The 27,695-nt window shown below is 39.1% G+C and overlaps 1 protein-coding gene across 1 annotated transcript; it reads left to right on the forward strand.

Moving 5' to 3' along the window:
• LOC121381588 lies at positions 1-27,695 on the forward strand. The gene is made up of 3 exons (XM_041510923.1): positions 1-203; positions 22,882-22,976; positions 26,821-27,695. The coding sequence occupies exons 1-3, from the start codon at positions 1-3 to the stop codon at positions 27,693-27,695; spliced, it is 1,173 nt and encodes a 390-aa protein (XP_041366857.1).

Genomic DNA, 27,695 nt, shown 5'->3' on the forward strand with positions numbered 1-27,695 from the left:
ATGTCCTGTGTTGTCTGGACGGTGTCTGGACGGTGTCCTGTGGATCGGGACGCTGTCGTGGTGAACGGGCGTGATCTGGACTATCACGTGACTAACAGTTTTCTAACGGATGACTTCCGTCAGCGTCGGTTCACTGTCGGGTCACTGTCTGATCTCTGTCGGATCGCATTCGGGAGAATCGGGACGCTGTCGGGACAGATTTGGTAGTTGCGAAAGATACAAATCGGATTGAGAACTGGAGAATAGGGACGAATTCGGCTGGAAACGGCTGAATCGGGACGCTTCCTGAACAATATCTGATTGTTGTGATTTCCCGCCACGAATCACTGGATCTTAATCAGACTTTTGACAAATTTTAATCGCGAATGGTCCTATCAAGGACGGCAGTAAAAATCCTGAATGTGTGACTGAAGCTTAAAGCTACGAGTTATAAAATAAATGGTATCTAATGGACACGAATGTAGTATTCTATTTCTTACATATCCTCAAAAACAACATTTAAAATATATTTAAACGTCTTTTTCAACCAAAAAAAACGTGTTCACTGCACTCGAACGGCAGTTAACGTATGTGTTACACATTAATAACTTACACGCCATAAAACAACAAACTTCAGACGTCTTAATTTTATTAGATGGTATGGCCAGTAATCAAAGAGGCCCAAAAGCTAAGCATCCTGGTTTTGATCTTAATATCCAGAGGGAAAACACCCAGTTCGCCATAAATCATAGGTAGGCGACAGACATGCTTGAAACTTTAGTGGTATATGGGCATGTTAAAGATTCTCTCTCTCGGGATAAGGCGCCACACGGACCCAAATTTCAGGGAAAATTTGCAAAATATCACGGCGGCCACAAGGGTGCCTTAGTTATCCTGTGAGCGCCTCGGCGTTCTTTCCTCGCCTAGGGCGCATCGGAAGCTTTTAGCGCGGAGTTAAAAGTTCCCGATGTGTCGTGGAAATTTTTACTGTCCGTAACCCCGTAGAGACGTCGTAGACAGCATCGCACGGGCACCGCACGGGCCCAGTACGGCCCCCATAACATTCGTACGGATGTCGTATGCTTTTGGGACGGAATTTCGAGCCCCTCAGATCGTACGACACCCCTACGATTTCAAAGATCATCGTACAAATATCTTAAGCTATGTTTCCATTAATGCGGATGCGGTCCGGGTGCGTTCGATTGCGATGCGGGAACTTGCGTTTGTTGTGTTTCCAGTAATGCGGCTACTGACTGCGATTACTCCAGTAATGACATTCAAGATGCAAACACTGCAACATCACTTATTATTTGAAAAAGAGCTTATTGTGATAGTCGCAACGTACAATTTGATACAGAAAAAGATTTTTAAAAACAAAACAAAAACAACAAACAAACAAAAGGAAGCGCCATTGTTAAAAATCAGAACAAACAAGGAGTATACCAGAACCATACAGGTCTATGCATTTTCATGTGTTCATATATCAATAATATTTGTAATCGACTTCGGTAAATATTTTTGTATTTAGGAAATACAAATATTTATTAGATCGCCATATTAAATTTATTTTAAACGTTGTTTTTGAGGATATGTAAGAAATAGAATACTACATTCGTGTCCATTAGATACCATTTATTTTATAACTCGCAGCTTTAGCTCGTTAGATACGTTTAAAAAAATCGTTGTAAGATAAATGGCATCCAACGGCCACCAGTGTAGTATTCTCCATAACTTGATTCGCTTTGTGTTTCCTTCCTTCCTAGATATTTACTGTATCTATCACTGGATATCTTAGGATGACATTGACACCGCCACATTAATATTAATATTGTGTTTAGTTGGCTTGCTTAACTGTACGCGTTCAAAGCTTCATGTCACGGCATTGTCTAAATTTAGCCTGTCTGGTGCAGAGATACATTTTGGATATCCTGCGGGTGTTGATGTAGCGAAAGCGCAAGGCTCTAATGAACACACACACGAGTAGGACCCAGTTCGATCGATTTATCTGTTGTGGCGTGGTTCCTTGATACACCCACACCCTATGCACAGTCTAGTGTTAAATGTCAAACATGACATTATGTTCGGCCTTGACGAAGAGTAGGAGTGAAGATTCATTCTGCAGCCACATGTTTTGTTCTAGACTACACCTACGACTTTCGATGCACCACATTTTGCAAAGTTCAGCGAACTCACTCAGAGGCGTTCCAGTTCCTAATAATTGTTGTTTAGAATTATTTTCCCGTTCCAACCAGTGTTCTGCGACTGATATTTTAAATGGTGTTGAAATTAATATGATATTTTTATGCAAAAATTCAAATAAGAGACTACTTGTTAGTTATTGTAACTGAAATCGAGTTTCTTCCATTCCCAAGACTAAGTCTCTCGATTTATGTATTGAGATTTAATAAGTGGCTAAGTTCTATACCCACCCATCCATCCATCCATCCTTCAATCAATACATCCACCCATCCATCCATCCATCCTTCAATCCATCCATCCATCCATCCTCCCATCCATCCATCCATTCACCCATCATCCATTCATTCATTCATTTATTCATTAATTCATTTGTATTCATATTATCGCACTTATATCCAATTAAGGTTCAAGTACGCGGTCCTGGGCACAAACCGCAGTTATCTGGGCTGTCTGTCCAGATACGTTCGCTAGTGGTTAGTAAGAGAGAAATCGGTGTAGTGGCCTTACACATAACCATCAAGTCGATAAACTCACCGGTGGGAACCGGTACCGGGATGCAAACGCAGTATCTACCAGGCGTATGTCCGATGACGTAACCACAATACCACAGTGTGTCTGAGAGAAACATTTCGTACTGCCCGCTTGTTTATGGCTTTGAGAATCAGTAACTCTTACATAGCCCGCACCGTTCGATGGTCCGCAGTGTTTATTTTTAACGTATAGCCCGCGGGCAATACGCGGGGAATTACAGTATATTTCACAAACACGAAACGTGCATGATCGCTTATAGGTTCTAATAGACCAAATCAATTTCTATTGCCGATAATGTTAACATTTACTAATAAAACTGATATAAGCAGCGTTTCAACACACCCAGGAAGTACAGCAATAGAACGTGTAGCACCTCACATCTAATCTACCTGTAACAAAATGGGGGGTCACGTATCATTTAAGATAATTAATTAATGTTTTTAATAGCAACCGTCATTTTTGATGAAAATTGCAGTTCCATTTTTGGGGGTACCCCGCATTAGTTTCAACCTCTGGTATATACTACATAACAACTGTATAACAAATAAAAGTGCATTTATTTATTGTCAATGGATATTAGTATTTGCACAAATAATCAATGTCACATATTACTACCAATCACACCCACAGCTGTTTTTACTCCGTAAATATTTACTTTTACACGGAACTCTCTTCTTTGGTACTGTGCAACCTGTACACACCGGCATCGGTGGTGTAGGTAATACTAAACTAAATAACATTCGGCTGGGTCAAAGTGCGAGGTGATGTTGGGTCAAAGTTCGAGGTGCACCTAACTTTTGATAGAGAAGTTAATACCGCAAATCCTGCCATTTATTTTATTTTGAACTTATTTTCGTGCTTATATCCAATTAAGGTTCAAGCACGCTGTCCTGGGCACACACCTCAGCTATCTGGGCTGTCTGTCCAGGACAGTGGGTTAGTTGTTAGTTGGTTAGTCGTTAGTGAGAGAGAAGAGGGTGTAGTGGCCTTACACCTACCCATTGAGCCCTTAAGAACTCGCTCTGGGTTGGAGCCGGTACCGGGCTGCGAACCCTGTACCTACCAGCCTGTAGTCCGATGGCTTAACCACTGCGCCACCGAGGCCATCCTGCCATTGGTGATAAATGTGACAGTGTTTGTTGTAAAAACAATTAGTTGCATCCGGGACAAAATGTATGCAATTTTATTTCATCTAGTACCACTGTGTCAAGTAGCCTAGTGCTTGAAACATGTATGTGGTACCTGTAAACAAAAGTACTCAATTTGTTTTTGCGAAACAAGGAGTGTTGTAAAAACATCTGGTTATACCGACAACGAGCCATAAAAGGTATCATTGTCTTCAGTTAATACTTTGAGGTAAGGGTTTTAGTACTGATATTTACGGGTCGATTTGGTTTGGTTGATATATATTATTGTATATAGTGTTTTTAAACACAAACATCAACATGGTCGCCAGTGGGATTTTATTTGGTATAGTGCACCCTGTAATGGACAAGCTACCGGCTGGTATGTACAGGTTTCACATTCAGGTACCGCTCCTACCAAGAGCGAGTTTAACGACTTGGTGGGTACACATGTACAAGGTCACTCCACCGACGTCTCTCTCACAGACCGCTAACTACTAACCACTAATCCACTGTCGTAGAGAGAGTTCATATAGCTAAAGTCTACCGGCCTCGGTGGCGTCGTGGCAGGCCATCGGTCTACAGGCTGGTAGGTACTGGGTTCGGATCCCAGTCGAGGCATGGGATTTTTAATCCAGATACCGACTCCAAACCTTGAGTGAGTGCTCCGCAAGGCTCAATGGGTAGGTGTAAACCACTTGCACCGACCAGTGATCCATAACTGGTTCAACAAAGGCCATGGTTTGTGCTATCCTGCCTGTGGGAAGCGCAAATAAAAGATCCCTTGCTGCCTGTCGTAAAAAGAGTAGCCTATGTGGCGACAGCAGGTTTCCTCTAAAAAACCTGTCAAAATGACCATATGTTTGACGTCCAATAGCCGATGATAAGATAAAAAATCAATGTGCTCTAGTGGCGTCGTTAAATAAAACAAACTTTACTTTACTTTATAGCTAAAGTCTGTGCCCAGGACGTCGTGCTTGAACCTTAATTGGATTACAAACTCAAAAATTAAGTATAGACAACAACAGCATGTACCCACACCTTTATCTCACAAGGTACACCACAGCTGCTGTACAATCTTAATTAGTTCATTGCCCTGACTGGTGGGGGGGGAAAAATCTCAGTTCAATAAATTGTCGAGAAAAATGTTATATACATGTAAATGAGAGTGCTTGTCGTAAGACGGGTTCCTAATTAAGAGGACTTGGCAGTACAGGGAATTGATTTAATGATTACAAGCATCCTGAGAGTATTACTAAAGCAATACACGTTCGCTACCGGACCCAATGAATTAGTTTTGTATATCCTAAGTTCAAAGGCCGACAATTCTGTCAAAAAAATGAGTAAATCGCCATAAATAGCAAACTTGTTCTGTAAGAAAGCTGTAAACAAAATTTCAGCTCGATATCTCGAGGCATTGAGAAATATTTTCCGAGAAAAAACATATATGAGACAGACAGACGGAAGGACGGAAGCGGAATCTACACACCACCACTACCACCCTCCCCCCCCCCCCCCCCGAAAATAAATAAATAAATAAAAATAATATATATATATATATATATATATATATATATATATATATATATATATATATATATATATATATATATGTTGGCCATCTAAGAAATTACGTTTAGGGGGTCAAAATGACAAAAACAAAATGTTAGTTTACGAAATTAGGATTGTGCTGAAAATATATTGTATCTATATATAACCGAGTTATCACAGATTATGTTTTTATCTATTTTTGTGCGATATTTTCTTCAGGATTGTATTCAACATACTTTTTTTAAATATGCTGAATCCAAAAACATGTGTTGGCCATTTGAAAAATAATGATTATGTAGTCAAAATAACAAAAACAAAAACACGGCTTTATATATACTTGAATACAATGCATTTTCGACACAATAATAATGAGCAGACGTTCATATTACAAAACCCATAAATATAATTTTTCAGATGGACAACATATTTATTTGTATTCTGCAAACCTATATTAGAATAAAAAAAAAAAAAACATCAAAGTTTTCAATTGTGTTTACAGTCAACCGTCTAAACGAAACTTAGGGAGAATGATTTTAAGATCTCAGATAGGGAACTGTATTTTTGCTTTAACGTATTTTAAAACTGTAGTTAAAAGGAAAAAATAAATAGTGTATGCCTAAATCAACATGGTAGCATCAGTTTTGGAAGATTTTATTTGGTTCATTTTTTTGTTTGTTTGTTTGGTTTTTGTTTGTTTGTTTTTTGTTGTTGTTGGGTTTGGGCTTTTTGGTTGGTTTTTTGTTGTTTTTTGTTTGATTATTTTTGGCGGGGGGGGGGGGGATGCAATATCAATGTACTGGGAATCGATTGGTTAATACACGTTTGGATTTGTAGGTGATAAAAATATTGATGCTCTGAAGCTGAAATCAGAGGATTGATATGTTAGACCTTTATTTTGCATAGACCTAGAGGCATTTAATAACTGATCCTTCCAGCCACCTCCTCCCCCCCCCCCCCCCCCCCAGTTAATGGCCTATCCCGACGCTTACGTTTCGAGGACTTGTTAATATCCAACCTCCTAAACTGGATCATCAAAATTATGAAATCATACCAGACCTGGCAATGACATGACACAGATTTGCCTCCAACATGATTGATATTCAATTGGTATATTATTATTAATCCCAAGTTAACCAATGTCAGATATATGCCCATTTTTCAACCTCTATATCTATAATGGGAGATTCACACATCGCTATGAACTAAAGTTATTGGACATCACAGGAAAAGTTCAGGTATATATGAAATATGGATAGAGATACTTGGCCCTGTAGCTGTTGATCGGGAATTGGCAGGAAAACAATACACGAGAGAAACGAGAGATCATAAGCTAGCATCTCAAGCAATCCAACGTTTAATCTTTTTGCAATTAATGATTTTCATAGAACAGAAATACAGAAACATTCAGCAAAGCCTAATTAAAATTAAAATGTGTATGATAACGATGTATGTTCTTACTGCTGTTTTACAAGTTACTTCACAAAATTTAATATTACCAGAATGCTGAATTCAAATTTTGATTAATGGTTTTAGTGTTTACAAGGGCAGTGCTCGTCAATCACTGAGATCAGTATCTGTACTCGTATCGGTACATGTTGCTATGGTTTTATACATACATTTGTATGATCACATTAACTTAATCGATGGTGCACTGTCTATCATGCAGATGTTCATCGGTTGCTACATGAAATCCTTCATGAATTGTTATGTAGTAATTTTATGGCCCAAAGGCCCAAAGCGCCAAACTGCAATATAGTACAATCAGGTACAATCCTTGAGTTGAATAAGACATTTTACACAGACTATTTACAGCACACAAAGCCGGACTGGAAGTGAATACTTTGCTGATCATAAATAATTATAATTATTATCATTATAATGGCTTGCTACCCATGCCAATACTCATTGTTGAAACAAACTCAAGATTCAAATGTACCTGAGAAATTACTCGGGAAGTCAGTCTTGATTTTTGAGGGACAGGCATTGGTTCAAAGTCCAAAACACAAAGGGAAGAAAATATTTGAGAAATATGCTGACATGTTGTATTTGATCACTTCAAATCTCTGTTAACTAAACTAAATGCACAAATTAGAGATATACAGTGTAGAGTAGTAACACTGAGTTGAATGATGAATAACCAAAGACCAAACACGGGGAATCTGATGCCAGAATAGTAGTTCATACTGTTCAAAACTATCTGACTAAATATTACTGTACATATTAGTGAGACACTGATATCCTGTTGGTTTTTGCTTTTTCACGTGTCAAATGTAACAATGTGACAGGGAAGACAAAGTACGAAATGTTCTACCTGGGAAATTGAAAGATCCGAAACGTGGTGTTCGCAGATGAGCCTGCCTGTGTCATGCCATTACCGTACAAAGCAAGTTTACATGTACCACTCTAGACCTTCCATCACCTTCAGCAGTGGATGGACTCGTATGGATGAATAGCCTATGGATGCCATCTGATTTGTTGCTTCTGTCGTTAAATAACCCTTTCACTAAATACCCATATATGTTAAAAGACTCTTAGCATAATATTTGATGTAATAAATAAAAAATACAGTAATGTTAAATAGACTACGTTTTGACTATATATTTCCACCCATTGAAAATAGTTATGATATGGCAGCCATCTTGAATCATACCACACATATAATGAGCTCATTTGTGTTGTATGCTGCGATACATTCTTGTATTCATGGCAGCAAATAATGTCCTTCATAAGACTTGGATGTCAATTCTATGGCAAATAGCCACCATTTTGTTTTCCGCCATCTTGTTTTTCAACATTTTGACACAAAACTAAATTTTAAAATTTTCAACATACATTTTTATAAATTAAACGTATCCACATATATGTTAATGTCAAAACAAATTCTATAAAAATAGTTAGAATACCAGTTACATGCTTTTTATTAGGCAATTTTTCCGTCATTTTGTTTTCGGCCATTCGGCTATAAAACATAATTTCTCAGATGGCCAACATATTTGTTTTTGGATTCAGCATACAAAAATTAGGTTTAAAATCCTTTAAAAAAATGCCTGTGTATGTCACATTTCTGGAAAATGGGACCTGACTATTATTCTCTATTTACACACAACTTGAATACATTAGTGATGATTTTGAAAAACATCAATCTTTTTTTTTTTTTGGCTCCTTTATGGGCATATGCATTCCAAAATCGTTTGCAGTGGTGTAGTGGTTAAGCCATCGGACTTAAGGTTGGTAGGTACTGGGTTCGCATCCCGGTGAGTTTTACGACTTGGTGGAGAGTGTACGGCCACTACATTGACTTCTATCTCACTAATCTCTAACCCACTGTCCTTGACAGACAGCTAGATAGCTGAGGTGTGTACCCAGGACAGCGTGTTTGAACCTTAATTGGATATAAGCACAACAAATAAGTATATATAAATGCTTGTTATATATTTGGTGCCTGAACCATGTTTGGATAGTAAAGTTTGTTTTACTTAACGACGCAACTAGAGCACATTGATTTTTTATCTTATCATCGGCTATTGGACGTCAAACATATGGTCATTCTAACACTGTTTTTAAAGGAAACCCGCTGTCGCTACATAGGCTACTCTTTTACGATAGGTAGCAAGGGATCTTTTATTTGCGCTTCCCACAGGCAGGATAGCACAAACCATGGCCTTTGTTGAACCAATTATGGATCACTGGTCGGTGCAAGTGGTTTACACCTACCCATTGAGCCTTGCGGAGCACTCACTCAGGGTTTGTAGTCGATATCTGGGATCCGAACCCAGTACCTACCAGCCTGTAGACCGATGGCCTAACCACGACGCCACCGAGGCCGGTTATGTTTGGATAGAGACATGTAAATAAAATTACATAACATAAATACAAAAAAAAAAAAAATGAAATGTATTCCAAAAGTGAGATTATAGGCGATCTTTCAATCAGATTGGGGCCAAATTAGAAGCAACACAATGCATATGACACTAAATAGCTTTCATTTTATTCTATATTCATTACACCACAGCTAAAGTTGAAAAAGTTTGTTTTGTTTAACGACACCACTAGATCACATCGATGTATTAATCATCGGCTATTGGATGTCAAACATTTGGCATTTTTGACATGTAGTCTTAAAGAGGAAACCCGCTACATGTTTCCATTAGCAGCAAGATATATTTTATATGCACCATCCCATAGACAGGATAGCACGTACCACGGCCTTTGATATAACAGTCGTGGTGCACTGGCTGGAAAGAGAAATAGCCCAAATGGACCCACCGACGAGAGTCGATCTCACACCGACCGCGCATCAAGCGTGCGTTTTATCACTGGGCTACGTCTCGCCCCTAAATCAGTGCGAGTGCATGATTAACTATCCTGAATTACGCTATCTGTTGAAAAGGGATATTTGAAATTGGTGGTCAAGCCATCTATGGGAATGTGAGGCTGGCGAATCAATGGCTATGAAAGCGATTGTCTGTCAACTGAAGATGAAAACATCAATGGTTTCTCTTTTTTAAAGGTTACTTTTCCTTTCATATGACAGGTTGGAAATATAATCTTATAGTCCTGAAGCAGGGAAGGGAATATTTCTGCTCCCTCAATCGCCGTCAGTCCGTACGTGACTGGTGGAAAGACGTAATCTCCAGTAACATGCATGAACTAACCGCACAGGAGACACTTTACTCAATATAGTTACTTCCACACAAACTAGTCAGACTTTACTTCATCTAATTAAGTTTGAATAAGACCTGATTTGACTAGTACGCTAATGAGGTTTACTGGAAGGAATTATAGAACTAAAGGCACGTTCACGCCTGTAGGCACAAACACTGGCCCGAACACGACTGACATCTAATATGTTGAGGGGCGAGATTTAGCTCAGTCGGTTGAGTGCTCGCTTGTGGTGCTTGCGTTGCAGGATCGAACCACTTCGGTGGATCCATTCAGCTGATTGGGTTCTTTCTCGTTCAAACCAGTGCACCACAACTGGACAAAGGCCGTGATATTATGTGTTTTCCCGTCTGTGAGAAAGTGTTGTTCTTTATACTTATGTTCGTGCTTATATCCAATTAATTTCAAGCACGCTGTCCTGGGCACACACCTCAGCTATCTGGGATGTCTGTCCAGGACACTGGGTCAGTGGTTAGTTGTTAGTGGTTTGCGAGTCGGTGTAGTGATCTTACACCTATTCAATGAGGCATTAAAACTTGATCTGGGTGCAAGCCGTTACTGGGCTGCGAACCCAGCATCAGTTCGACGACTTAACCACTACGCCACCGAGGCCGTTAATATGTTGTTCTGGATAGACGTTTTTTATATGCCTCTGGGGCCTAATTCATTAAACTCTCGTAGCTTTGCGATCTCGCAGTGCAATACTAAAAGACTTGCAAAGAGGATACTTTGTTGTCTAGCAGAGTCTAAGAGACCTTTGTGAATAAGGCCCCAGAATACGAACAAGGACCCACAATCCTCATACGAATACTATATATTATTCGTGTCGGCACACTTCCCGTACAGGGAATTCCAACCATTTACGATCAAGCTGAGCAATTGATAAATAAATCCCATGATGCAATATATCACAGCTTAGAAGCTTAGCAGAGTTACGCACTGACAGTGAGATGTCACTGCTGAAAAGTAAGTTCAAAAAGGTCAATCATGAATACACGTGCAAACATTATCCTCATCTAGCTAAATATGTGGTCGTAAATATTATACAATCGCATCTTTGTATTCATTCATTTAATTGAGAATAATACATGAGTGGCCGTTAGATACCATTTATCTCACAACGAGTTTGTTTTGAAATAAAAACGAGCGAAAACGAGTTTTAATACGTTTTTAAACAACGAGTTGTGAGATAAATGGTATCTAACTGACACGAATGTATTATTCTGTTTCTTACATATCATCATAAACCATGTTTTAAGCAAATTTTAACATCTCTTTCGACTAAAAGTTATTTACAGCTGTTGCACTTTTAGCTGACTTACGCGTCACAGGTTAACTATACGTCAGTTTAATCGATTTCCATCGTGTAGGTTTGTATTGGTTGTATGGCATTGATGACCTGGGCCCTGGGCCCCGTTCCACGAACGATCTTAGCCCTAAGATCACCGTAACTGCACAGCTAACATAATATGCACTTAAGGTGATTTTAGCGCTAAGATCGTTTTGTGGAACGGGGCCCATGTCATCACCTGGGATTAGCCAGTCGTATGTCTTGAAATTGTTAACTCACGTACATGTGTTAACAACCATGTGTAACCAAAAATAACGCATGGAGTTCTCACTAACCGGTGTATAAGAATACTAATTTTCCTGTTTATATCCAGTTAAGGTTCAAGCACGCTGTCCTGGATACATACATCAGCTATCGTGGCTGTCTGTCCAGGACAGTGGATTAGTGGTTAGTGAACAAGAAGTCGGTGTAGTGTACCTACCCATTGTCTCGTTAAACTCGCTGTTGATGAGAGTCGGTACCGTGATGCGAACACGGTACATGCCAGCCTTAAGTTCGATGGCTTATCCGAATCCGGTATCGCTCTCTCTCTCTCTCTCTCTCTCTCTCTCTCTCTCTCTCTCTCTCTCTCTCTCTCTCTCTCTCTCTCTCTCTCTCTCTCTCTCTCTATACATTTGGGTTGGAGCCGGTACCGGGATGCGAACAAAGTACCTAACAGTCTTTAGGTCCGATGGCTTAATCACTTAACCACCGAGGTCGGTATCTGTATCAGAACGCAGTACCTACCAGTCTTAAGTCCTATGGCTTAACCGCTTCGCCATCGATGCCGGTATTTCTATATATGTATTAGGGTTGATACGATAATGTAGCACTGATGTCGACATAATGTCTCCTGCTTAGCAAGGTGGACATTTTCAGTTAAATATCGTGACTAATATTAGAGTGGATACGATAAAGCAGCGCTGATGTCGGCATATATTAATGTCTTCTAATTCGCTAAACTCTCGCAGCTTTGCGATCTGGCAGTGAAATGCAAGAACACACACAAGGACGATGCGATGTTATTTAAGAGAGCTTAAGCGAGATATATAAAAAAAAATAAGCCTCTATTCATCAAGGATGGCATTTTATGTACTATAATCGCAACAAAGATTAGGAATAAAGCTATGTCCTAAAACCTATCACCAATTTGGTGAATTTCGTCTGAAAGCTTGCAATTAAAATTCAAGTCTCAATAATCCTAACAGCTAAACAAAATGGTAGATATGATTTTTATATTAACCTTGTGGTACTTTGAAAAGTTGTTATAGTCCTTCTCAGACTCTATAAACGTTGTTGTTGGGGGGGTTTTGTAAATCATTTTAGTTTGATCTAACGTAAGAAGAACAGTAAACGTGTTTTGCAATTTAGAAAACAATCGGCTCAGAAATAAATAACTATTCGGTAAACCATGTTGATAGATAAAACTTTAAATGCAAACTTAGAAAGAATCTCCTGAACTGCTAGAAGCTTAAAATATTTTGGGGAGCAAAATCATTACGCACATTTAAGTGTGGTTGTTGTGGGGTTGTTGTTGTTGTTGTTGTGTGTGTGTGTGTGTGGGGGGGGGGGGGGGTCATTCATCTAAATTGGCACATTGTATAATTCACGGAGTTCTTTTTGCACGCCTTGTAATTTGCTGTCACGAAAATACACCAGAATCTCATTTTCATCCATTAAGATTCAGGCGGCATTTAATAGAGAAATCGTGCAATTTGTGTTCACCGGCGGGTACGTGAAAGTTATTGTTTTATTAATACGACATAAATATATAATGGCGTAATAGCATGTGCATTTACATTAATGCATATTGAAATGGCACACACAATTCATCAATACACGCAGAATTAATGCTAATCAATACTAACTGTGACGGTACATGCTCTTAATTTTGTTTCCGCCTGTGGCGATATTAATTGTTTTAGAAGGCCCTGTGCAGTTCCAAATGCACTTATCTAGGTGGGCAACTTGTTACGTAATACTTCTGCGCGATGGTCGTCTAATACACACCCAGCCCAGGTGCGGAGCCATGTGGCCAGTAGTTACGTAATACCTCTGCGAGTGCGGTTTTTACAACCGTGATTTGGCGACGATGGCGTCAGTACGTCTGGCGATCAAAGAGAAAAATGCGTCTCTGGGAGAGGTGGAATATCAGATGATAAGATTCGGTGCCGTGATTTACCCCCAGGCGATATTTCGATTTATAATAAATAGCTAGTGTTTTAGAGTTATGAGGAGAACGAAATAGGAAGGCGTCCAGGGGGAACGTTAGTCCGTTTGGACTTTGGTAAATATCATTTCTGCTCTGTTGTATAACCTTGGTGTGATTGATGTGACTTTAAATATTTTAATACTGTATTATACCAATATTATTTAGACAGTGTCTTCGGTCATCTGACGAAGTAAATCGTAGTCTTACTGGTCTATATTTATACGAGTATTTGGTAATATAAAGCTTAGCCAGTCATCCTAGAAGACCTAGGTAAACTGTAGGTTATTGTCTTTATTGTGATAGGTACCAGTATTAATTCTGTGTTACAAGGTTACTGAATGAGTAGTTAGGGTTAATTAAAAATTAACCAGTTAGGAATAGAGCTGTAATTCCTTTATTAATTAAGTTCCCCTAGAAGCGTTTCTCAATTATCACACGTGTGGGTGTTGTGTCACGGAGAAGTGTTTAGCATATTGTGTAAACTAGACACCTAGAGATTAACTAATTAAGTGATCAGTCTGGGTTGTTATTATTGTTGTTATTAATTAACTACTGCGGCAGTACATTTGTCAGCGTAGGTTAATACAGATTCCAAAGTGTATTGTGTTTTGTTGTGTTTTCTAGTGAACTAAACGTACTATATTATATATACTTTATATAAAATCGTATCTCTGATCATACCTAGAGACGAGCCAACTCGGGTAAATACCGCCCGTTACAGAGAGATCTAATAGATATACAGTTAGGAGAGAGATTGGACAATCGTGTTTTATTCATTTACGGGTATTATAGAATCCCCGTGACACTAACTTACGTTTTTTGACAGAAGTTGTTATCGTGTCAACTATATGTGGAATACGGAAGGTTTTTTTTTTAATGCGTTTAACAGTGTTAAGTACCAGCCTCAGTGGTGTTGTGGTTACGCCATCTGAGATAATGCTGATAGCTACTGGGTTCGCAGCCCGTTACCAGCTCCCATCCAGTGCGAGTTTTAACGACTCAGTGGGTTGGTGTAAGACCACTACACCGACGTCTCTCTCGCTAACCACTAACCACTAACTCACCGTCTTCGACAGACATCCCAGAAAGCTGAGGTGTGTGTGCCCAGGGCAGTATACTTGAACCTTAAGTGGATATAAGAACGAAAATAAATTAAATGAATGCACGAATGATTGAAGTGTTGCATTAATCTCGTTCTACTATTGTCTTTGTAATTATTTGTTTTATTTGTGAACGCGTGCAGTGTTTGTGGTTTTATTGTTTAATAAAATAATAGGAAGGAAGGAAGGAAATGTTTTATTTAACGACGCAATCAACACGTTTTATTTACGGTTATATGGCGTCAGACATATGGTTATGGACCACACAGATATTGAGAGAGGAAATCCGCTGTTGCCACTTCATGGGCTACTCTTTTTGATTAGCAACAAGGGATACTTTATATGCACTATCTCACAGACAGGATAGTACATACCACGGTCTTTGTTACACCAGTTGTGGAGCACTGTCTTGAATGAGAAATAACCCAATGGGGCCACCGACAGGGATCGAAATGTTCATCTTGTTCTTCTGTGATAGCCAGACAGTCACTAGTTGTTAATACATATCCTAAATCAAAAGAACCTGAGAAACAGGCGATATTCAAAAGGAATTTATGAAATTCTGAACTTCAGGGAAATCGCCTGTTACATATATAGAAAGTGAGTAATGCAATTAATGCTCAGCAGTGAAATAAAATAATAAAACACTGGCTAGGGCCAGAGGATACGAAACTGCATTTAATAGTATTATCATCAAATAATACAAAACTGCGGATTACAATGCTAGGGCCAGAGGATACGAAACTGCGTATAATATAGTGTTGGTTTGAAGATGTGGAACTGTCAAGTTGTGTTAGGGGCAGAAAATACGAAACTGCTTCTAGACGTGCTAGCGTTGGGGAAAAAATAAAAAATAAATAAAAAATGGGTCTATAGAAAAAAGCATTGATGTCCTATAAGAAAATCAATGCAGTAGTGCCCTATGTCTATTGAACGGCTTCAAATCATGTAACGATGATAAAGTACTGTCAGAAAGACGATAAGCCACCAGGGTTGCCACGTTTTTTTCACCTTTTTTTCTTTTGTTTTTCTTGTGTTTTTGGAAAAACATGTTCCGTCTGCACTTTTTAATGTCTTTTTCTCCAACACGATGTCAGTGATAAACAGAGATATCTGCCAAGGCGGATTTTAAAAAATGTCTTGTTTTAAATTTAATAGGGTTTTTAACCCATAATCCAATAACATAACAAGATTTAACTGCGAGTTAATGAGGAACAAATCCACGTATCTGACATATTTAGAGATACCGTATTGTAAAACAAATATCATATTCAGTTTGTTTGAAAAGGTGTCTTAAATGACAGACGAGTAACAGAAGTGTGTTTGGTTTAACGACACCATGACGAGTGACAGATACACACTGCCACTTTATATTGTAATTTGTAATATATTAGATTAGATGACATCCCAGCACGAAAAATACATCGGCTATTAGGTGTCAAACTATGGTAAATGCAAAACAGTAAGTAATTTATAATGGCATTCAGAAGACTACTGAGGACTTCAATAACAAATGAGACCTTTCAACATCTCTTCTTGTTTTTGTTACACACCGCACTGACAAAATACGTTAGCATATCTTTAAGTCGTGTAGGCTAGATTTGTGGATAATGAAATATATATGAAAAATGTATGTCCAACGAGCGTTTGTAAACATTCTGGTAATAAGCCAAAATGTCAGCGTGTACTAAGAAATCTAGACATCTAGTTTTGTTAAATGTTCTTTAACATCGCTTTGTTCTTGAAAATGTGAGTAAACATGCACAGGTCATCATCAAGTCAAGTAGTGTTGTCACGGAATTTGGCAGATCATCAAACACAATGCAAGTGTTTTTTTAAACATGTATGAGGCATACTGATTTTCAACTAAATGGTTAGTGTACACTTGTGTTATAGACATTATCTGAAAATAAGCATTCGTCTCAATGTGAACTGATTAAAACATGGTTAGTGTACACTTGTGTTATAGACATTATCTGAACATAAGGACTCGTCCCAAGGTGAACTGATTCAAACATGGTTAGTGTACACTTGTGTTATTGACATTATCTGAAAATAAGGACTCGTCCCAAGATGAACTGATTAAAACATGGTCAGTGTACATTTGTGTTATTGATATTATCGGAAAATAAGGAATCGTCCCAAGGTGAACTGATTAAGACATGGTTAGTGTACACTTGTGTTATTGATATTATCGGAAAATAAGGACTCGTCCTAAAGTGATTAAAACATGGTTAGTGTAGACCTATTTTATTGACATTAATTGGAAATAAAGACACATCCCATGGTGAAAATTATCAAAGCATGGTAAGTGCAGACTTGTGGTACTAACACCATATGGCAATAAGCACTCATCCAAAGATGAACTGGTCATGGTTAGTGCATACTTGTATTTCTCTTAAACTAGATGGAAGTTGAATTGATCGCAACATGGTTAGTGTAAACCTATGTTACTTACACGAGATTGCAATATGGAGGTGAACTGATTGTAACATGGTTAGTGTAAACCTGTGTTACTTACACGAGATTGCAATATGGAGGTGAACTGATTGCAACATGGTTAGTGTAAACCTATCCCACTTACACGAGATGGCAATATGGAGGTGAACTGATCGCAACATGGTTAGTGTAAACCTGTGTCACTTACACGAGATGGCAATATGGAGGTGAACTGATCGCAACATGGTTAGTGTAAACCTGTGTTACTTACACGAGATAGCAATATGGAGGTGAACTGATTGGAACATGGTTAGTGTAAACCTGTGTTACTTACACGGGATGGCAATATGGAGGTGAACTGATCGCAACATGGTTAGTGTAAACCTGTGTTACTTACACGAGATGGCAATATGGAGGTGATTTGATCGCAACATGGTTAGTGTAAACCTGTGTTACTTACACGGGATGGCAATATGGAGGTGAACTGATCGCAACATGGTTAGTGTAAACCTGTGTTACTTACACGAGATTGCAATATGGAGGTGAACTGATCGTAACATGGTTAGTGTAAACCTGTGTTACTTACACGAGATGGCAATATGGAGGTGAGATGATCGCAACATGGTTAGTGTAAACCTGTGTTACTTACACGAGATGGCAATATGGAGGTGAGATGATCGCAACATGGTTAGTGTAAACCTGTGTTACTTACACGAGATGGCAATATGGAGGTGAACTGATCGCAACATGGTTAGTGTAAACCTGTGTTACTTACACGAGATGGCAATATGGAGGTGAACTGATCGCAACATGGTTAGTGTAAACCTGTGTTACTTACACGGGATGGCAATATGGAGGTGAACTGATCGCAACATGGTTAGCGTAAACCTGTGTTACTTACACGGGATGGCAATATGGAGGTGAACTGATCGCAACATGGTTAGTGTAAACCTGTGTTACTTACACGAGATTGCAATATGGAGGTGAACTGATCGCAACATGGTTAGTGAAAACCTGTGTTACTTACACGAGATGGCAATATGGAGGTGAACTGATTGTAACTTGGTTAGTGTAAACCTGTGTTACTTACACGAGATGGCAATATGGAGGTGAACTGATTGTAACTTGGTTAGTGTAAACCTGTGTTACTTACACGAGATGGCAATATGGAGGTGAACTGATCGCAACATGGTTAGTGTAAACCTGTGTTACTTACACGAGATGGCAATATGGAGGTGAACTGATTGCAACATGGTTAGTGTAAATCTGTGTTACTTACACGAGATGGCAATATGGAGGTGAACTGATTGAAACATGGTTAGTGTAAATCTGTGTTACTTACACGAGATGGCAATATGGAGGTGAACTGATCGCAACATGGTTAGTGTAAATCTGTGTTACTTACACGAGATGGCAATATGGAGGTGAGATGATCGCAACATGGTTAGTGTAAACCTGTGTTACTTACACGGGGTGGCAATATGGAGGTGAACTGATCGCAACATGGTTAGTGTAAACCTGTGTTACTTACACGAGATGGCAATATGGAGGTGAACTGATCGCAACATGGTTAGTGTAAACCTGTGTTACTTACACGAGATGGCAATATGGAGGTGAACTGATCGCAACATGGTTAGTGTAAACCTGTGTTACTTACACGAGATGGCAATATGGAGGTGAACTGATCGCAACATGGTTAGTGTAAACCTGTGTTACTTACACGAGATGGCAATATGGAGGTGAACTGATCGCAACATGGTTAGTGTAAACCTGTGTTACTTACACGAGATGGCAATATGGAGGTGATTTGATCGCAACATGGTTAGTGTAAACCTGTGTTACTTACACGGGATGGCAATATGGAGGTGAACTGATCGCAACATGGTTAGTGTAAACCTGTGTTACTTACACGAGATGGCAATATGGAGGTGAACTGATTGTAACATGGTTAGTGTAAACCTGTGTTACTTACACGAGATGGCAATATGGAGGTGAACTGATCGCAACTTGGTTAGTGTAAACCTGTGTTACTTACACGAGATGGCAATATGGAGGTGAACTGATCGCAACATGGTTAGTGTAAACCTGTGTTACTTACACGAGATGGCAATATGGAGGTGAACTGATCGCAACATGGTTAGTGTAAACCTGTGTTACTTACACGGGATGGCAATATGGAGGTGAACTGATCGCAACATGGTTAGTGTAAACCTGTGTTACTTACACGGGATGGCAATATGGAGGTGAACTGATCGCAACATGGTTAGTGTAAATCTGTGTTACTTACACGAGATGGCAATATGGAGGTGAACTGATTGTAACATGGTTAGTGTAAACCTGTGTTACTTACACGGGATGGCAATATGGAGGTGAGATGATCGCAACACATGTTAGACAGTGTTACTCTAGGCTGTCTTAGCGGATTCAATAAATAAATGCATCATTGTTCGATATTTTATTATATATTTCTTTTGTGACGTGTGTATTATTTATTCGAATTATAATGAATTGTAATGAATTGGTTAAACGACACCGTAGCTCAGTGTTTAATCTTGACTTCTTTTTTCAAGCACAAAGTGTACATTGTTGCAAATCGATATTTTGAAACGCCTACTTCGAAAATGAATATATTTATATTTGTAGTACGGCCTATGGTAGTTACTAGTAGTTAACTTACCATTTACATGAGATACAATTAGAAACAATCGCTAAAGTGTGTACCCTGCGACACAGAAATATAACCTCATAAATTGGAGGCGATACCACGATTATACGCGTTCAAAAATAATCTCTCTGGGGGAATATTAAGTAAAATAAATGGAAGCATTGCTGTCTATAATCCATAATTCAAGTAGCCTATATGTAAGTGAGGGAATTTCAATAATAATCCATTACATTATGCACAAGGGTAAAATATACGACGCTCCTGTTATGTGGGCAGTTTTACTGGTATATATCAACATTGTTACGGCGCACTTCTTACGTCACTAGTCATAGCAACTGTATTTAGTTAAGACTGACGAGTCACATTTCATTTCATTTCAACTTATTTTTGTGCTTATATCCAATTAAGGTTCAAACAGGCTGTCCTGGACACACACCTCAGCTATCTGGGCTGTCTGCTCACGATAGTGGGTTAGTTCTTAGTTGGTATGTGGTTAGTGAGAGAAAAGAGGGTGTAGTGGCCTTACACCTACCCACTGAGCCCTTAAGAACTCATTCTGGGTTGGAGCTGATATCGGGCTGCGAACCCTGTACCTACCAGCCTGTAGTCCGATGGCTAAACCACTGCGCCATAGAGGCCGGTTGGCGAGTCACGGAAAGCAGTCCATCGTGGATAGAGTATTCTAAATCCTTAAGCATTCACATATACCATGTAGAGATCGCTTCTTTTAGAGAATTATATATATCTCAGTTTATCAAATAATCAGTCAGATTGTCTCTTTACTTGTTTAAGAAAATGTTTGCGGTCAGAAATCAATTACACAGTTTAGATTAAAAGTACAAGTTTAACATTGATTATTTTTTCCTCTCAAGTTTCTCTCTAGACGTCTTATAATCAGTTTATTGACTTACGACCATTTAAATTCTTTTATCAGTTTCACTGAAAACGGTTTTATTTTAAAGTTCAGATTCCGTATAATCCATCACAGTTTCATTCTAGTTACCAGACGATTGCAATTACTATAATAAACTCTGTACACGAAATGTTGAAGCATAGAGATAATTACGCCACACTGACCTACTGTCTCCCGGGCCAAACCACTCTGTGATTCATGGCAGGGGCGGCAGATTCAAGATTTTGTAAGGAGGGTGAGGGTCACAAAATTCTAAAAAAAGGATAATTTGAATTTGTCGAAGACAAATTAGCAGAGCTTCCAAACTGTGCGAGATTTGTAGGGGGTGCGGTGGCATGGCCCCCGGGAATTGTTGAATTTAATAAGGATACCTAGAGACGTGTTTTAAAAGCTATTTAGTGTTGTATATTATGGATGATTTTTTTTTTAATCATTTAAAAGGCATGTGTGGGGGGGTGAGTGCGGGGGGGGGGGGATGTCACGAGTCCCTTATGATACCCATCTGGTTCCGCCAATACATTTGTAAGCTAAAACAATAAATCGTTAGCATTTATACTCTCTCCGGGATTATTATGTTCGGCTACCTGACATCTGTTATTGTAGTCGATCTCTTACACAAAAACACTCAAAAGACTGATATTTTACACAATGCAAATGTCAGCATTCTAAAACTGGAAAGCCATTAGTTTATGTTATATTGGGGTTTTTTTCACTGAATATCTATTTCATAAAGCGGAATACAAACTGTAAAGATACAATGAATGTAATAAATTATTGATGAGCATGTATGACGTCTGACGATGGATACCATGGATACTGTGTACAACTCATGTGCGAGATGGGGTGGGGGGGGGGGGGGGGGTGGAATGAGAAAAGGGCACATGGACTATCTCGTCAAAAGGGCATCTCAATGAAAAATTATAATAAAAGGTGGGACTTAAATAGTTTTGGGTAAAGAGTTCCCTGGTCCCCATTTGGATCCGCCTCTGCAAGTTGACCCCACACAACTCAATGAGAGTTAGATCAGGGGATGCTGCTGGTCTTGACATCCATCTGATATGGTTGCGTTCTAGGTGTGGTAACACGTGCCGGGTGACAGCGAGCGTTTTCCTGCGTGGTAAAACATGATACTTCGTGTAGTGTCAGAAAATAAAGAAGATAAAATAAATGAAAAATGAAATAAAAACCCAAGTTTGAGGACGGACGTTTCCTACTACAGGAATGTAGCTGTGCGTAATGGCAGACAAACAAAATAAAAACCCAAGTTTGAGGACGGACGTTTCCTACTACAGGAATGTAGCTGTGCGTAATGGCAGACAAACAAAATAAAAACCCAAGTTTGAGGACGGACGTTTCCTACTACAGGAATGTAGCTGTGCGTAATGGCAGACAAACAAAATAAAAACCCAAGTTTGAGGACGGACGTTTCCTACTACAGGAATGTAGCTGTGCGTAATGGCAGACAAACAAAATAAAAACCCAAGTTTGAGGACGGACGTTTCCTACTACAGGAATGTAGCTGTGCGTAATGGCAGACAAACAAAATAAAAACCCAAGTTTGAGGACGGACGTTTCCTACTACAGGAATGTAGCTGTGCGTAATGGCAGACAAACAAAATAAAAACCCAAGTTTGAGGACGGACGTTTCCTACTACAGGAATGTAGCTGTGCGTAATGGCAGACAAACAAAATAAAAACAGAACATTACGTGTTAAGGCAGGAAAGAAAAAAGAAAAAAGAACAACATGTGTGAGAGGGGAGCTAACCTGTTTAGGACTGTGGCTTTGTGTAATGTTTAAAAAAAAAGAAGAAAAAAAGAAAGAAAACAAAAAGTAACAAGACATGTGAAAATGGATTTGTCCTGTTGTAGGAACTGTAGCTTTGAGTAATTTTAGAAAAACAAAAGAACAAAAAGAAACAACGTTTATGAGAGTGGACGTTGTTCTTTTGTAGGACTGTAGCTACTTAGGCAGCTGGGCCATAGAAATTCACGCCTCACGTCTCACGCCTCATGCTTCACGCCTCACGCGTGAATAGAAAAATGAACAGACGTGGTCTCTCTTGCGTGGGGCCATACAACTCCACTCACGCTCCACGCCTCACGGTTCACGGTTCACGCGTGATGAGAGAAGTGGGACTGCCCACTTTTTTCGATTGGTGAAGTTCAAGTTTCTAGTTCAATATGGAATCCACGTGTGCCTGACTACAAGAACAAAGATCAAAGAGCACAAGTTTGGGAAGACTTGGAAAAGATTCTGACTGCACCCAAAGGTAACTTTTAATCGATTTATTTATTTATTGTAATTGCAGTCAACCAATAGGCGGCAGCCTTATCTCAGGGCTTGTACACATGTACAGATTAATATCCAATTTTATAATGTCAGCAACACAAAATTCAATATAACTTGTTTTTTCCATGTCTTTTAATCGATCTCATTTACAATGACTTTTCGGAATACGTGTTTGTGTTGCCAGTGAACACTTACTTCCCTGCGGGTCATTGAAAAATGTCTTTACACTGTCCCGTACGGCCATTGCTTCAGCAGTAGGTCGTCCTCCATGGGTGTGTGCTTCCAGGGGAAACATGCCTATACCTTCTGCCTCCAGCACCTCGTAGGTCACATTAGAAGTCCTGTCAATCATTCTTCCGTCGCGCCGGCGGATGAAACTGTGTAGTACTGCGGCAGCATTCGTCAACAAGATCGCTTGGTCAGGTTGAACTCTCATTGGCCTTTGAAATATTTCAAATTTCTTTGCGAGGATGCCGAAGGCGCATTCAACTAGGCCTCAGATTACAGTTATCTTCCCATTTGGTTGTCCAAAATCCGGAAGTTTCACCGCGCAAGTAGTCTGCTGTTTGACTGTGATTATTTCATGGCAGACAGCTATGAAGTGGCAACTGTTTGACTGAAGTGACAGGGGATAGCATGTAGTTTGTAAACATGTGTAACTTGTTGACATTGAAGACTTGTTTGTGGTAATTCCGGCCCATGCAAAAGTAGTGCTTTTTGTGTAAAATGGGTGTACTCCGGCCTGGTTTAGAGGGTGTGTCTGTTTAAACCAATATGCTGGGAGAAAGAGCTGGACAACAGGGGTTGTCCTTTTCAGGGTGTGTGTCCCCCATGCAGGCAAAGGTACATACAAAACTTCACGGGCCTGCTGATATTAATAAAAATGTTATAGCCACTAAGGCTATATAGAAACATATAGCGAAATTAATTGTGGTCTGAGGCCTGATATAGTTCACACATTACACCGGTTAAATGCTTGATTCTGATGAAAGTATTATAACCAGAGAGGTGAAATTACACAGACTGATTGTGCATACCACAAGGAATATGAAAACTAATTTATTTATTTTCTAAATATTTTATTAAATTAAAAAAACATTTTTTTTTGAATTTATTAAAAATTAAAATTAAAAGTTTCAACTTTTAAATTTCAATATCCTCCAAAATAGCATAAAATGACCTCTGATGTTACTACAGGTTGTTGCAATATTTTTTAACAGTTTTGAGCTAATAATTTGGTAAAAAAGAGCAAAAGTTGGATTTTGTTAGTCAATATTGAGATTTTGATTTTTTTTACATATTGAATTTTAAAGAGTTTCTCAATTATTGCAATTGGACAGAAGATCTAAATATAATGAATATATCACTACTAAATGTAATTAAACACTTTAAATAAATAGTATACAGTTTTTAACAAGATTAAGTACTCTAATAATACATTTCACCTACATTTATGTAAATTACACATTTCAGTCATTTTTCAAAAATGGTCTTTTATCCTTAGAAAATCTAATAGGCTAATATTCTATGCTGTCTGAATGTATTTATTGTGTTCAGTAATCAGATGCTGGTATACTTGTCAAGTTTATTGCAGAAAATGTGCCAAAAAGGTTAACATTTGGCTTGTAATACATATGGCAGAATAATCCATAATGCATATTCAGTGGTCATTACTACAAACATCCTTCCAATCAAGAAATACTACACTGAGGTATCCCAGACACTGGCACATGACTACACTGTTAACAGTTATCACTGGAAACTGAAAATATGGTGCAAGTACCTCTTGGTAGGATTTATATCAGCATTTTGTGACAAAATCTTCATTTTCAAAGTTGTCGTCAACAAAAAAAATATTATGGTGTATACCTAAGTAATATCTGTAGGGCATATTCATATTAATATGCATTTATATGGACTGTTTTGCCTTTTACAAAGTGGCTACATGTCTAATACAGTAAATGAAGTAGATTAAGTAAATACAGCAGGTCAAAATTGAATATGAGGCCTATCATGTCTAATTTTCCCTGAAATTAGTGTGTAAACATTTGTTGCAAATGGCCCCAATTTTGTGACTTTCACCATCCCTCTGACACATTTCTAATAATGGATCATGAATTCAGTCACCATATCTTTACTAAGCCTCCACTTATCATATCTAAAATGCAAAATTTTACAGTTTTAGATTTTTTTGTTTTTCAAAAATTTAAATTTAAGTTTAATATTTAATTAAAAATGAAGTAAAATCTAATGATTGATTTTTTTTCCTTTAAATATTTCAAAATCTTTCCAAGACAACACTGTGCAGATAGAACATATGTAGAAGAAAAAATAGCTGCTCATTGTATGAAGAAATTCCAAAATTTGATAAAGTTATTACATTTTGAAGTTGGTGTCCCTCAAGTTTCCATTGCTAAAATTGGCCATGGCAAGGCACTGTGGTAGGTGTTTTAACACAGCCTCTGTATACTCTCAGTTTAAAGGTGACATACCGATACTTACCGAGCATTGCTTTAATATGTATATCATTGGAATGCATTAGTGTGGGCCAGTTTTTAGGGGAAAAAATGGACTGATAGGCCTCAGATTACAGTTATCTTCCCATTTGGTTGTCCAAAATCCGGAAGTTTCACCGCGCAAGTAGTCTGCTGTTTGACTGTGATTATTTCATGGCAGACAGCTATGAAGTGGCAACTGTTTGACTGAAGTGACAGGGGATAGCATGTAGTTTGTAAACATGTGTAACTTGTTGACATTGAAGACTTGTTTGTGGTAATTCCGGCCCATGCAAAAGTAGTGCTTTTTGTGTAAAATGGGTGTACTCCGGCCTGGTTTAGAGGGTGTGTCTGTTTAAACCAATATGCTGGGAGAAAGAGCTGGACAACAGGGGTTGTCCTTTTCAGGGTGTGTGTCCCCCATGCAGGCAAAGGTACATACAAAACTTCACGGGCCTGCTGATATTAATAAAAATGTTATAGCCACTAAGGCTATATAGAAACATATAGCGAAATTAATTGTGGTCTGAGGCCAACTGTTCGTCGTGCCCGTGAATGCCGGTAATTGTAAATCCTCTTCTCCTGATCCAGAGTCCTTGCTGCATATGGCTTCATTAAATATGGTTTCAGGGGAAATGCTTCGTCTCCTACAATCATGAATGGAATGGTTCTTTCTGTGCTGTCCACCTTGAACGCTGCTGTTGGGATATTGAGTTTTCCTTGCTCCAGCAACTTCGAGATATGGGATGTCTTGTACACTCCAGCGTCACTAATTCTGCCATACTGACCGCAGTCTACAAGAATGAAGCATGAATCCGCGTCACTCACTGCCATGAGCACTATGCTGGGGAATCCTTTGTAGCAGTAGTACATTGATCCGCTGTTGGATGGATTCTCGAGAGCAATGTGTTTGCCATCTATGGCTCCGACAGCGAAATGATAATCCCACAAATCACCAAAACGTTGAGCTATCTGGAACCATTGATCTTCTGTTGGTGGTTTCAAATCGAGTGGTTGCAGTACATCCCGCAGGATTTGACACGTCTTGAAAACATGTCTGCTAATGGATCGTCGGGATATGTGAAATGGGACACTCATGGAGGAGAATGAGGCTCCTGTTGCCAGATACCTGAAAAAAGCAGAATTAAAGAAATGAAAATACAAGTTATTACGTTTGAGCTTCCACAAATATCAGAAAGTCGACTTCTTCTTCTTCTTCCTCTTCTTCTTCTTCTTATCATTATTATACTACAAAAACATAAATGTACTTTACATCAATATTCACAATTTGTCATGATTAATCAGTTTTTCAACCTTTTCTTTCTTCAGGAACTACCCACAAGGTGATATGGGAATCCCTCATTCACTGTCACTGCAACGCCCTGCAGAGGACAAGGACAAAGAAGAAATTGGGCAGTGTAGCAGACAACTCCAAACCCTGGAAGTTCCTGAAGCAAATGGAATTTCTCATTCCTATCAAGGACATTAGAAATTCAAAGGGAAACCTGCCCGAGGCGAGTGACGAAGAAAGTGAAACGGACGCCGACATTTTACAAGCTGCTATGGAAGAGGCTGACATTGTGAGTGAGGGTGATGGAGTCGATGTTCCCGAGCAAGCGGTTGATGTGGTGGAGAAAAGAAAAGGAAGTGAGCAAGGAGGAAGAAAACAGAAGAAGAAGAAGGTTGAGGACAACGAAGATCCCATTCTGTCCTTGATGAGAAAAAAACTGGAGAGGAAACCTGAATCTCCGCGGATTGGTTTTTTCAACTCCATCATGCCGCGGGTAGAAACTCTTGAGGAGGATCTATTCCAGGAGTTCCAGCTCCAAACACTACAGCTATTGAAAAACCTTCATGCTCAACAAACTCAACAGGGACATTTCTCTGGGAAATCTGGACAGTCTTCTCTGTCATCCCATGATTCCTTTACCCCAATTCCATCACCCCTCAGCAGTTCCATGTCATCACCATCACCATCACCATCACCATCACAATCCTATTACCCTCCCACTGCTCTCTATCGTAGTCAAAAAACTCCACAACGTCATATGTTTGGGCAATCAAGACAGTCTCCCATGCCACCCTGGCAGAGCTCCTCCTGGTCATCAGAATTTTCTCAGGTTGACATGGGATCCCAAGGTTCAGCGGACTACTCCCAACTTGGCCGGAGCACTCCTGGACCCAGCAATTACGATATTCAGTGA

Source organism: Gigantopelta aegis, chromosome 9 (genome assembly GCF_016097555.1).
Source record: "Gigantopelta aegis isolate Gae_Host chromosome 9, Gae_host_genome, whole genome shotgun sequence".
In the NCBI taxonomy this organism is placed as follows: domain Eukaryota; kingdom Metazoa; phylum Mollusca; class Gastropoda; order Neomphalida; family Peltospiridae; genus Gigantopelta; species Gigantopelta aegis.

Excerpts from the sequence above, each read along its gene's own strand:
- LOC121381588 (XM_041510923.1), top strand. The coding sequence starts at position 1 with ATGTCCTGTGTTGTCTGGACGGTGTCTGGACGGTGTCCTGTGGATCGG. Across the intron at positions 204-22,881 it reads ACGCTGTCGGGACAGATTTG|TTCAATATGGAATCCACGTG; the intron begins GTAGTTGCGAAA and ends TCAAGTTTCTAG. Across the intron at positions 22,977-26,820 it reads GATTCTGACTGCACCCAAAG|GAACTACCCACAAGGTGATA; the intron begins GTAACTTTTAAT and ends TTCTTTCTTCAG.